Consider the following 12952-nt stretch of genomic DNA (forward strand, 5'->3'; position numbering starts at 1 on the left):
TTAGGCTACACACTTAAAGTAACATAACATGTTCAACATTACTTATTCGAAGTTTATTTTCTATGTAATTTGCATTCCTGGAGATTATGTAGTAATCTGGGTTTACCAGTTATGGGTCCACATTCCAGAAAAGATTTTGCTTAGTGTGTATCTCCTGTGTCAATAACATGTTCAGTCTGTTTTACGTGTATCTTTAGTTTAAGGTTAGGACCCTTCTCATAGGCTGCCTTCACATACAGGCCTTCAGAAAATCCACTCATTGAGCAGAAAAGTGAAAAGTAACTTAGATACTCAGGTGTAAGCACAATTTTTATGTAATTTACTTGTCAATGGCAATGGCAATGTAAATTTTTACTTGAGTATTTCCATTCTATGCCTCTTTGTACTTTTACTAAAACATTCATATGGTTGTAAGGAATGGGAGTGGCAACATAGCTGAATAGCGTCCCTTAAAGAGCAGCCCTAGCACCACGATTGACCGACATGTACAAAAATCGGTACTGACGTGTGTAATTTCATTATAAACAAAAAAAACACTTGGATCGATATGCTTGTTCGAACAGGAAGTGCCATCTACTGATTTGTCATGAAACAGGAAGAATTTTTTACCTCCACTGTGCATTGTCCAATAAGCAACACAATTTTCAAAAAATGTACAGTTGTATATAAAGTAAGAAAGGATAAAGGAAAATAATGATTTGTGGTCATCAAAAACAAGATATTTCATGAATACTTAGAATATTAAATGATAAAATACATTTATTTAAAAGATATAGCAAAGAAACACCCATGCATGAAATAACACAGGAAATGAATACGTGTCATTTTTTTTACCCATGCTCTGCATTAGAAGGGTAGTGATACAAAAATGATTTGTTAAAAAAAATTGAAATAAGGATTAATTGGGGAATACCTGAAATACTGAATGATGAAATTCATTTACTGCAAAGATATAGACAATAAAAACTGAGCCGGGTCACGTTTGACCCATGTTGTGAATCAAAGTGATAAAGGGCTGAAAGAATAACACTTGATTGTGACTTACTATTTAACTCCACCCAGGCTATATACCCAGACAACACTTCAAAGGATAGTTATAGATCCCTCTGATGTCTTAGACTGTTGCAAAGGTGGAAGATTTATACGATCTGAAGACAAGAGATTTATACGATTTGAAGACAAGAGACAAGAGAGTGTTTCTGACCTGAACAGATCTTTTACTCTGTATGGAGTGACAGTGATAGCACCACCTACTGCCAAAAGGAGGTAAGCCTCGTTTTACAACTCTAATTCCATAATTTTTCCATGGTTACATTTGCTTCTACATAAAACACACAATGTTCCTCATTATTCCATTCTTCTGCATTATAAAACCAATGTTTAGGTCAGGGTTCGGATTTTTTTAACGAGATGTTCCATCAGCATAGGTGTGAAAAGGGCGTTGCATAAATACGGTACTGTCGCTTTAACACGAGCACGTGGTACATGCAAACATCCGGTCTTTCAGAAAATGGAAATAAAACTGTAACAACGTGTTGACACATTCTCTGACGTGCGGGGAATTGACAAACCCTATTTTCTGCCGCTGTCTCCATGTTGTGGAAATGCGAAGGTACGTGCCTCTTTCTCTTTGACGGTCTCAGGGTTTGTGCCCGTGTCTCCCTGCTGGTTTCAGGCTGTCAGCTCAGTGTTTGTTTTACGGCAGATGGAGGTTGGAAGTCTCGTCTCGCACAGAGAGGACATCGCCTCCCTGTTCCCACAGCAAATCCCCGGGGCCAAGTATAAAGTAGGTGGGCTGTTGTACCGCAGCGGCCACATTTACACATTTGTCTATATTAACCCCACTCGTTGTCCTTTGTCAGGATCTGAGCAGCCAGTTCTCCTCTGTGAGGAAAGTACGTGGTGATGGAAACTGCTTCTACAGGGCCCTCTGCTTCTCTCACATGGAGTCAGTCCTGCATAACACCAGAGCTTTGCAGAGGTCAGTAATCATCAGTACTGACATCTGCAATAAACAAACTGGTGTTGATGAAATGCTACGTTATACATGTGCGTAATAATGGCTTTAATTTCAGATTCAAGGACAAAATAATTCAGAGCAGTGAAGTTTTGTCCTCTGCAGGATTTGATGAGAGCCGCTTCAAACATCACCTGGACACAGTAAATAACTCCTATCAAACAATGTAGTTATCTGGTAGCTGAGCTGCAATTTCTCAAAAGACACTGGACTGTCTTCATTAAAATAAATGATAATTATACTCAGTCAAAAACAACAAATGTACAGTTGGGGTTTAACTATTTATATTATAAATGATTGTATATCAGGTTATTGGACACAGTGAGGTGAAAAAACCTCGGAGACAGATGCTTTTCGCTTTGTGGCCTCAGACCTTTATGATTCCAGTTTGGGCCCTAAAGGCAGTACAGTCAATAACTATAATTTGACTGACATAACACATTTATAGTTATAGTGTGTTCATTGAGGTTAAGTACAAACATGTATGATGTAATTGCTCAGAATTGATCTGATCTAGAATCAGCTACAAAGCACAATGTTTCCCCGACACTATATTTAGAGGGTCAAACTAATGATTATACTTCATCTTTTAATTCCATTGCAGATCTTTTGAATAAACCATGTATACATAAATCTAACAGCAACATCTAATGAAAACTGGCCAAGCAGTGGAAAATCTGTGTGTCTGTGTTAACTAGTTCAGGGCAACAAACTGTAAAGAATGGGGGGACGTGTTTAAGCCCCTCTGCTCAGTTGTGACTCTAAACAGATTGGATTCGCATTTTGAAAGCTTCAGTTTTTAAATCAGCTGATAAAACCGACATGAGTTGCACCTTACTGTTGATAGTATTAAAAGTAGGTTTAAAAGTAGTAAGTACCTGCATCTTAAAAAGGTGCAGGTAATTATAACAGTTATACCATCTCCTTTTGTGGAATTGGGAACATCCTCTTTTGGTAAAACTCATTACCTGATTGTTTCTGTTCTCCTGAAGGTGGTAAATGTGGTGGAGCAGTGCCAGGCTGACGAGCAGGACTACGCGTTGCTGAGCCTCTTCAATGAGCAGATCACCTCTGACGGCGTGGTGCAGTATCTCCGGCTGCTCACCTCGGCACACCTGCAGAGCCACGCAGAGTTCTTCTGCAACTTTGTGGAGGCGCCCAATCTACATGCATACTGTCGTCAGGTTAGTAAAGTGTTGCTGCCATCTAGTGAAGAAACGAGTTGCCGTTGGAGCAGGCTTGCTGACGTCTTTGTTCCCCTTCGTGCAGGAAGTGGAGGTGATGGGGATGGAGTGCGATCACGTGGACATTCTGGCTCTCTCTGAGGCTCTGGACATTTGCACACATATCGTCTCTATGGACGGTGACGAGCAGCTGTTGGCTCACCACATGATTCCAGAGGGTGCTGAACCCTCCCTGCACCTCCTCTACCAAACATCGCACTACAACATTCTCTACCCACGACCTCACCACTGACCAGCGATACGTCACAACCCTGCACAACTCAGGAACTCGAACTTCGGTTGAATACATCCCAGCAGCGCTTTAAGACACTTGTGAAAACAGATTTTTATAAAATCTTGCAGCGTACAGAGAATCAACATCTGGAAATACAATTATTGCACATTGTGCATGTTAAAAATTACATTTATCTATTTAGCATTTTAACTGTGTCAAAGATGGATTTTTTTTTTTTTTTAAATACACATTTCTTATAACATATCACTGCTGCTGCTGCTGCTGCTGCTTCTGCTGCTGCTGCTGCTCCTCCTTCTTCTTCTGCCTCTTTTCCTTCCTCTGCTTCTTTTTCCCTGGCTGTGGTGGACCACGTTTTTTTAACTCGTCTTCCTTCTGCTGTATTGACACCTTGGTCAGGGCACTTTCCATCCCGCCACGAGGCAGGTGGGGCAGGGTGAGTTTTCCCATCTGAGTCGGGTACCTGGTCTTTACCAGGTTCTTGAACACAGGCTGGGAGCTCAAATGCTTCAAATGCTTTTTCATGCTCTTGACCATCTTCTGCTGCTCTCTGTCACCATCCTCCCCCTTTGATCGGCCTGTGGACAAACATGGAACCCTCAGCTGTTTGTATTTGAACACTTTTCAAATGGTTGTCACAGATATGGTTATGTTGGTCTTACCGAGTAAAAGATCATCATCCAGGTCCAGCTCCAGGGCCTCTGCTGCTTTTTTGAACCAGGAGTTGTGTTGCTTCTCTTTGCCGTTGTGGAACTCAATCTTCTCTATGTTCCTGGCCAAGTTTACTCGTTCCTGTGGTGGGACACACTCAACCGTTAACAATCAGAAAGAATTGCTTTAACGTGACATATATACAGGACCTAATACCAGTGGAGCTCACCTTGATTGCTTCCATGCATTTGATCTCTATGGGGAACATGGGAAGGTCCTCGTCCTTCCCTAGAGTATTATAAATCTTTCTGAAGTTCAACATGTCATCTGGGCCGATTAGCAGCAAACTGAGACCCTCTTTAGTGGCTCTCGCTGTTCTGCCACTCCGATGGACATAAGTCTCAGATGTCCTGGGAACCTGAAGTACACAGGAGAGCATTCAAATTATAGTATTAGTAGTATTCTTCTTAAAAACAAAACTAGAATTACCTCACTGCAGTTGTTTGCCTCCGCCAACCAGTGCAGTTTCCATGTACATTTTTCTACATATTTATTTTCCAGATTCATTTAATGTCACTGTGACCTTTGACCACTGAAATGTAATCACTTGATCTGAAAATTGTAGTCCAAGTGATCAAAAGTTGAAGAAATTCCCTCAAGCCCTCTTGAGATATCACATTCAAGAGGCCAAAAACATGTTATTTAAAAAAAATCTATTCAAGTCATCCTTGAGTCTAAGTGAATATTTGTAAAAAATGTCCCGCAGGGCATTCTTGAGATATAATGTTCACAGGCATGGGAGTCAGCTTTCAAGGAACCTGAAAATCTGGACATTTGAAAAGAAAAACATACCTGGTAGTGGATCACATGTTGAACATTGGGAATATCCAGTCCTCTTGCAGCTACATCAGTGGTCAGCAGAACGCAACTGTGAATCAAGTCACAGCAGTTCAGTAAAGCAGGAGATTTATGGTGGAGCTCAGTGTTGTTTTCTTGTTGGGTTTGGTTTTCTGGCTTATTTAGAGATTTTTCTTATTTCCTACCCCTCACTGCTACTGCATTGTACAAACATTGGAGGTACATGTCAAATTATATAAAATGATTATTAAACAATTTAACTAGGTTGAGTTTAAGTTAAAGTAACTAGCTTCAATACAACTTTAACAAGGTATGTGTATTTTTTGTGTGAGTGTTGTTGTCAAGATACACAGTACATGTTCAGACATGACAGTCAATGTGTGCTCTAGTAGTTCCTCCCTCCTCCACCTGTAGGAGTGAATAAAATCCCTGTGTGAAGCTGCCTGTTCTGTGTTTAAACATTTAGAATCTGTTGATTGAGCATTGAGGGGGGGAGGGAGAGATTCCTGGATCAGCCTGTTTAACCAGATCCGCTCCAAAATGTTATGTTTTTTCCTTGGCTTATGCACCACCCCTCCACAAAATTCCATGGAAAGCAGTTTTGTTGTTTTTTAGTAATCTTGCCGACAGTAAGACGGACAACAATTACAACATAACCTCCAAGGTGGAGGTAAATAAGCATTATGATGCAACTCATCCCTCAGATGCAGTTTAAACCCTTAAGCGTCTTACTGCAGTAAACAAGTTATAATATTTCACCATAGACAAAATTACTGGATCAAGTCAACCCAGAGCAAACAAGTTCAGACTGCTAGTGCAGGTGTGTGCAGCACTCACTTCTCCCTCTCAGCAAACCTCTCCAGGTTTTTCAGGCGTTGTTTCTGGTGCATGTTGGCGTGTAGAGGCAGTGGATCAAAGTCTAAGATCACCAGCAGGGAGTTCAGTCTCTTGATACAGTCTATGCTGTTGGCGAACACCATGGTGCGCCCGGGGAACTGCAGCAAGAAGTAATACAGGTAGAAGTCCTTCTCCTCTTTCTGACAGTGGATCCGTGTCTCGGTCAGCGTCTCCACCGTCGCCTCCTTCCTGGTGAGGTCGATGATTTTGGGTTTGGACTTGATCCCCACTTTCTCCATGAGAACTTCCAGCTTGCCCCTCTGGTCCATATTCTTCCTCTTCTTCTTCTGCAGGAGGCGGGTGGGCAGGCTGTGAGCCATGGTCAGTGTGGCAGAGAACACAAATGTTTGCCTCGTGGGGTTGAAGTGCACGGTGTTCAGCATCTCCAGCAGATTCTCCAGCTCCGCAAAGTGGCCTCTTTGCACCATACGATCGGCTTCGTCTATGACCAGGCACCTGCAGAATAACAACCCCACAACACGTGTTACATCAATACTCACACTTCTGACATTCCTCTCATCTCTCTTTTTTTCTGAGATCAGAATAAAACTACCTATGTCTAATCTATTCACCAGTATTCTTAAATGCAGCAAAGGTCACTGCCAGATGCACAGGCGATTAAACCTGACTGGTCAGCATTTGGGCTTTTAACAAATAAATACAGAGCTGGCACGTTCCTACTTGGACCAGGCTAAATTCTGGAACACAGTCAAATTCAATAAAAACAGAGTCACCGCCTGTGGTTTCTGTTTAGCTTTCAGAAAATATTTTGCTGCTGCTGTTGGTCTGTAGTTTGAAGACGATTGCTCAAGAACCCATCCTGCAACAAGCAATGTGCATGAAGTCTAGTCTACACCAGGTCTATTTTGTTCTACTACTGCGAATGTTAGAAAAGTGTCATTTGCATGAGTATCTTGGATCAGCTCCTTTTAAGCCAACTTGTGGACCAACGTATAACAAAGTGTACAAGTTAACCTTCAGTAACATCCTGCAAAGTCCCCTGTATTTAGAAATGTGGCCTCTTATAAGTGTTTTGAAAATAAAGTTCACCTGCTTTGTCAAAAATAAACATCTCTACCCTGAGTCCAGTTCTCCCCATTAAATGGAAGTTTCTTCTCTCCACAGATGCAAAGTTTTTGCTCATTGTAGCAACTGTCAGGTTTCTTTATACTTTAAGGTCGCAACCTTATTATATAAAGTCCCTTGAAATAAAAATTAGGGATAATTCAATACCATTTTTTCCTTCCAGATACCGGTACCTGGACTTTGTGTAGCGGCTGATACTGAGTACCGATCTGATACCAGTGCATTTAAAAAAATAACTTATTTTATCTGTAGCTGTATGTTACTAACCCTGTATGGAAGTGATGATTACTATCATTGTTGTATGGCCTGGCTCAGGTTAAACCCTTAAACATACAGAGAATGAATGACATAGAACTTCAGTTCACATCCCTGTTTTACTTGTGGGACTTTCAAGAGTAAAATATTTCCAAATTGCACATTTTAGCCCTCTCTCCCAAATGCTTCACCACCGAAAATCATTTCTTCACTGCTAAAAAAAAAACTGCTAAGTGATTTCCAGGTGAAGAAATTCAGAGTTTTATGTGGGTTAAACAAATACACTTTAAACTTGGGTATCAGATCTGTACAGAGATTTGCTGATCCCCAACCCGGGCATGTTTGGCAGTATCTGAGGCATTTCTGATGCTGGCATCGGCATCAGACATCTCTACATGTTGTGATTTGGTGCAATACAAATATGAATAACGTCTTGAAGAAGCCACCATCTCTCTAAAACCAAGTTGCCCCTGATTCAACCCTTCTTGGACACTTACGCCACTCTGTTACTTACACCAGTCGTGCTATAAATAAAGACGTGAATCGCAGCCAAGAAAACATCTGTCCACAGCTAATAAATGAAAAAGAAACAAAAGGTGTGACTGGGACTCACTTGAGCTGTCTGAGGTTCAGCAGATGTGGATGTTTCTCCTTGATCAAGTCCCACAGACGTCCTGGAGTCGCAATAACAATCTCCGGCCGGCGTTTTAACATCCTCCTCTGTTTCTGTTGTGCCATTCCACCCACAATTATCGCCGTCTTGATATCTGCAATCCAGTAACATCTTGAGTTTCAGATTCACAGAACTGTTTAAGGGGATGAAGACCCCGATAAGTTGCTAGGTAAAATAACTCACCAGTGAATTTAGCGACAGCATCAATGTGGTGTTTGACCTGAACAGCCAGCTCCCTGGTGGGAGTGAGCACCAGTCCAAGCAGAGGCTGATTCCGACCCCCTGCAGGTTTTTCTTCAGCGTCTAAGTCAAACTCTGCATCTTCGATCACTTTCACGCACCCAAGCGTTTGATCCTCATCCTCGTCTTCACCACTGTGCTCATCCTCATCCTCCTCACCGTCATCTGAGTCACCTTGGTCCTGATCTGAGACACCTTCGTCCTCTTCTTCTTCCACAGCCTCCACGTTGTCCTCCTCTGTTATGGACTCAGCATCATTTTCGGACTTTAGGCTTGGTAAATACAAACTCTCCACCTGTGGGGCTGGTTCACTGTTGCTCTCGGCAGGTTCATCGGAGCCCTTTCTCCACTCCAGGATGGCGTGGATCATGGGAATACCAAAAGCCAGCGTCTTACCACTTCCTGCAATGACAGTGCTCACATTAACTTCACGTGTGGAATGCATTATTTTGGAACAAAAAGCTTCGTCGGACACATGATCTTACCCGTCTCCGCTGCCCCCAGTACATCCATACGATCCCTGATGGCCGAAGGCAGTGCCAGGGCTTGAATCGGCGTGGGCGAACCAAATCCAAGGCTGCTCAGCGCCTTCAGCACGGGGGAAGGGACAAACAGATCCTGCCACGCTCCCACATCAGCGTTTTGGTCCTCAGAGGCAGAATGTGCGATATTTGTCCAGTTCCTGTTTTTCTTTTTAGTGAGTTTGGTCACTTTTTTTGGCGAGGATTTTTCTACTTCTGGAGCCTGGAGTTCTGAAGGGGCCTCCAGATTTGTCTGTTTCTCTTCATCCTTTTCTATCGGCTGTTTCTGTATCTTATTCGTCTTTTTATTGCTCTTCTTTGCTTGGACATTTTGTTGAGGGTCTTCTTTCGCTGTATCTTCTTCTTGTCCTCCCTCCTCGTTTGCAGCTCCATCCTTCTCTGTCTCCTCTGTAGAAATGACATCTTCTGGGACTGATTCCTTTGCAGCTTGTTTCTTATTGTTCTTCTTATTTGTGACTTTCTTCTTGGGTGGTTCAGTTGGTTCTTCTCCCTCTGTGCCCTCCACACCAGGACCCCCTTCTCCCCCTTCTCCTCCTCCACCCTGCTCCTCTCCCTCGCTGGCCTTTCTTTTCTTCGCCTTCGCCTTCGCTTTCCTCTTCATCTTCTTCTCCTCCTTCTTCTTCAGCTCTTTCGCTGCTTTGGACGCAGCCTTGTCAGAGTCCACCAGACTGTAACTTGCCAGCTCCTCGAAACACACCAGGCCCTCCAAGCCCTCCTCGGAGAAGAGGCTGGGGTCGAGCTGCACAGCTTTCCAGCTGCCTTTCACATGGACGCTCCGCTTCTTTTTTTTCATCAGCCCGGACGACACACCCCTGCTTTTCGGCTTCATCTTATCTGTCTTCATTTTCTATAAATAAAGATACAACAACCAAGTTAAATGTGGAAAGTATGTGGCGCACGCGTGTCTGCTACCAGTCACTTCTCGCTTGCAGTTACCGAGCGACTACGTGCCAGAAGGTTTATCTACAAAATGTCCCTCGTAAAACCACAAAAAACTTAAATCACAGGTTATAATCTACACGACAACTATAAACACTACCAGTTGAAACGTACCGTGACTCTCTGCGACTCCTCAAAACACCAGAATACGATCACAACTGTTTACAACCACGCACGACACGAGGGCGCAGCCATGACAGTGATGGTCACGTGGTTTGAAAAAACTTTATTTGTCGAACCAACAGGGACAGAGCAGATCAAGTGGCTTCTCACCATCAACAGTGTGCCTGGGTCATGACAAATATATATGTATGTGTAAAATATAATTTTCATCAATATTAATATAATATAATTTCAAAGTGCTCTAATATATTGCTATGATACATGGAGGTGTAAAACTAAATAGGTTTTAATGTTCTCCCTCAGACTTATGAAATGTTTAGCTGTTTATCAAGTGTTTGTCATTCCCTGCCATAGAGATGAGTTTAAAATATAAACAAGCAATAATAATGCGACATTGATCACGATAATTATCCATATTGACAGATATGAGATTTTTTTTAAATTTAGATAACATTTTGGGGCACATTACAAAGCCCCAGGCAGCAGTGTCTATAAAAACAAATTAATTTATTAACTTGTTTTGTGTTTTTATTTAAAGTTAATTCAACTAACCTAATTTAGTAGAATTCTGAATGTAATCATTACAATTTAGTTAATAAATTGATTCAGATGAGTAAATTCAATTAAATAAATTAACTTAAATCAATCAAAGTATTAATGTATTTACAAATGAAGTAATTTGCAACTTAAAACCTCTATAAAAACAACAAAAGTAATTTATTAGTAAAATACTATGGCGGTCTCATTTATGTACCGTGTACCCTTCATTTAATATGAGCAATACACAAATTTGATTGTGTGTGTGCTGATTTAATCTCATAGAAAGACACGTCAATGTAAAGTCTTTATTAACATTGATCACATATATGTTTGGCCTTTACAAAACAGACCAAAACAAGTATTTCAAACCATCAAGCTTTCAGGAAGCCTGCATAAAGAAATACTAGTTTTTGGTGGGGTCAGTCACCCGACCCATGAACAGCAGAGTGTTTGTGTCTTCATGATATATGAAGAAGAAAAACGGCCTGTTGATGGTGAATGTCGGGGGTAAGGAATACGGTGTAATGCCGATTGCTGTGACAGTTGCTGCCGTTGTCCCAGTTTCATCCACGTCAATCACAGCCTTGTGCAGCACCTGTGGATTAACAGGAGAGACAAAGGTCATCTTCTGCCGTCTGGATTTAGTCAATATGTTGTTACAGCGCCGTGACATTGAAAACCAACCTCTGACACTTTGATGGCTCCACCCTTACTCAGCCTCGTCAAATTGGCTGAATTACTGAAGATACTGGGCATGCCCATGTCTGGTAGGATGTGGTGCAGGGAATACGACTGCTCCATCTTGAATTTGGGCATTTTGACCTCCAGTTTGCTGAGAACACAATGCGGTTATACATGTTGAGTAGATGCTTTGGTTATTCTTAGTATGATGTATGATGTATCTTTAATTAATTTGCACTCTTGTTGCTAGATTCTTGTCATAGCCCCTTTTAGAGATGTTGTGACAAAGTCATTCACGATAATAGCTAAACACTCTGGAAAAAGAAGATTTGTCACCAACTTAAAAAAATGTATTGAATAAATCAAGCTGAATTAACTTTATTAATTTATTTCATTAAAAACATTATATTGATTTAATTTAACTGAGTAAACTATCGTCACGGTTTGTTATGACAAACTTAAAACAATAGCAGCAACAACTTACATTTTTTTTAAAATCAGTAACACACAAATGAATAAAACATTTCTTAAATTAGAGTTAGCAAATGTGTTTATATAACTTAAAGTTGAACTAACTTATTTATTTTGTCTGTTCCCAATTGAAGTCATTCTTTAAAGTGGGCCCAACAATTTATTTTTCAGTACAGAATGTGAAGCTAATAAAAGATATAATAACGCTCTTACGTTTTTTGCAGTTTTCTGACCCACATGAGGAACTTGCGAGCAGAGATTTGATCATCGATTACAGTGTAGTCGATGCCTTTGTTGGGTAGCAGGATGAGCATGGAGACACCTTCCTTGTATGGCAGCTTCAGCACTTTGGCTCCGAGTGTGACGTCGTCCGTCATGTAGAACCTATCCTCTTTATACATCGTGGGCACTTGCACAACGTTATAGTTATCGATGTAGAAGGGATTACTTTGAGTGAAATTGGGGTTGAATGGCAACTCCCAGGCTCCTGTGAAAGACATTATACTTCTTAATTGTAAAGACAATCTATAATCAATATAGAGCAGTCAGAGTGATTGATCTTACCCTGGAAGAAAATTGTGTTGATTAACATGAGCTGGGTCTGTGCGTCCAGGCTTGATATAATCTCTGTCACCTTGTCCTCAGTCTTTTTCTTGACGTATTCATTGATGAACTTGACACTTGCCTCTGTGTCTGTGAAGTCTACAGTTTTAATGTCAGCATCAAAAAATGTCTTGATCTGGTTTTCAAAATTCTTTTCCACCTCAAAATGCGGGTGCACGAAGAGGGCCATGCCATCTTCCAGTTTCAGCGATCCGTTCTGTGTGATGTTCTCGTGAAGGAGCTGGAAAAGTCTCGGGATGAGTTCTGGCTCGTTAGCCGTCTCGAGCTGCTCCAGGTTGAGACCCTTGAGCAACTCCTCGCGGGTGACGCCGTCAGAGGCCATCAAGAGAGCGCTGAAACTGGTCGAGATGCTCAGGGGTGAGAAAAAGATGTTCTTGTCGTTGTAACTGGATATTTTCCTGTAAAGCTTCATGGCAAAGTCCATGTTTTTGAAAGAAAGATCTGAGATGGTGGCACTTGGAAGTTGTGCTTGGTGAAGAGGAATGAGGAAGCAAATGTAGGCTAGAATACAAATCAACCCCATCTTCATTTTGTCTAAAGCCATAATGCCAAGTCTAGGACGGTTTGAAGGAACAACCTGAAACACGCAGACATGTAGATGTCAAAAATAGGTTAAAACAGCACATGTGAAACGCTGTTGCTAACTTGGATCCTTACAAATGACCACAAACACTTTTAGAATAAATGACATTCTAAAATGAAACAGATATTCGTCACTGAAATACACTTCTCCAAAATGCACCATCTGGCATACGTACCATTCAGCTTGGAAATACTGCGTCTGAAAGCTGCATCTATTATTTGGGGAAACAAAGTGCAAGTGTGCTCTGAGTGTTATACATTAACCACGACCTGTGACCTGTTGTGTTGATCCAGATT

The 12952-nt window shown here is 41.5% G+C and overlaps 3 protein-coding genes across 4 annotated transcripts; 1 reads left to right on the top strand and 2 right to left on the bottom strand.

Moving 5' to 3' along the window:
* Nucleotides 1-1415: 1415 nt before the first annotated feature.
* On the top strand, nucleotides 1416-5266 carry LOC117755715 (ubiquitin thioesterase OTUB2-like). The gene is made up of 6 exons (XM_034575735.1): nucleotides 1416-1612; nucleotides 1706-1786; nucleotides 1863-1981; nucleotides 2076-2160; nucleotides 3010-3201; nucleotides 3287-5266. Exons 2-6 carry the CDS (start codon nucleotides 1706-1708, stop codon nucleotides 3491-3493), a joined length of 684 nt encoding a protein of 227 aa, XP_034431626.1. The 5' UTR covers nucleotides 1416-1612; the 3' UTR covers nucleotides 3494-5266.
* ddx24 (DEAD (Asp-Glu-Ala-Asp) box helicase 24) lies at nucleotides 3568-10368 on the bottom strand. The gene is made up of 9 exons (XM_034575729.1): nucleotides 9749-10368; nucleotides 8639-9542; nucleotides 8097-8555; nucleotides 7854-8007; nucleotides 5840-6355; nucleotides 4997-5072; nucleotides 4374-4562; nucleotides 4156-4285; nucleotides 3568-4071 (listed from the first exon to the last, which is right to left on the bottom strand). Exons 2-9 carry the CDS (start codon nucleotides 9537-9539, stop codon nucleotides 3740-3742), a joined length of 2757 nt encoding a protein of 918 aa, XP_034431620.1. The 5' UTR covers nucleotides 9540-9542; nucleotides 9749-10368; the 3' UTR covers nucleotides 3568-3739.
* A 219-nt stretch (nucleotides 10369-10587) lies between these two features.
* si:ch1073-416d2.3 (protein Z-dependent protease inhibitor) lies at nucleotides 10588-12938 on the bottom strand. Of its 2 annotated transcripts, XM_034575730.1 has the most exons (5): nucleotides 12832-12938; nucleotides 12014-12650; nucleotides 11663-11936; nucleotides 10982-11129; nucleotides 10589-10892 (listed from the first exon to the last, which is right to left on the bottom strand). In XM_034575730.1, the coding sequence occupies exons 1-5, from the start codon at nucleotides 12832-12834 to the stop codon at nucleotides 10701-10703; spliced, it is 1254 nt and encodes a 417-aa protein (XP_034431621.1). In that variant the 5' UTR covers nucleotides 12835-12938; the 3' UTR covers nucleotides 10589-10700. The 2 variants fall into 2 exon arrangements, with proteins under 2 accessions (XP_034431622.1, XP_034431621.1); XM_034575731.1 differs by lacking the exon at nucleotides 12832-12938 and having other exon boundaries at nucleotides 10588-10892; nucleotides 12014-12819.
* Nucleotides 12939-12952: the final 14 nt, after the last annotated feature.

The sequence above is a fragment of the Hippoglossus hippoglossus genome, chromosome 22, assembly GCF_009819705.1.
Source record: "Hippoglossus hippoglossus isolate fHipHip1 chromosome 22, fHipHip1.pri, whole genome shotgun sequence".
In the NCBI taxonomy this organism is placed as follows: domain Eukaryota; kingdom Metazoa; phylum Chordata; class Actinopteri; order Pleuronectiformes; family Pleuronectidae; genus Hippoglossus; species Hippoglossus hippoglossus.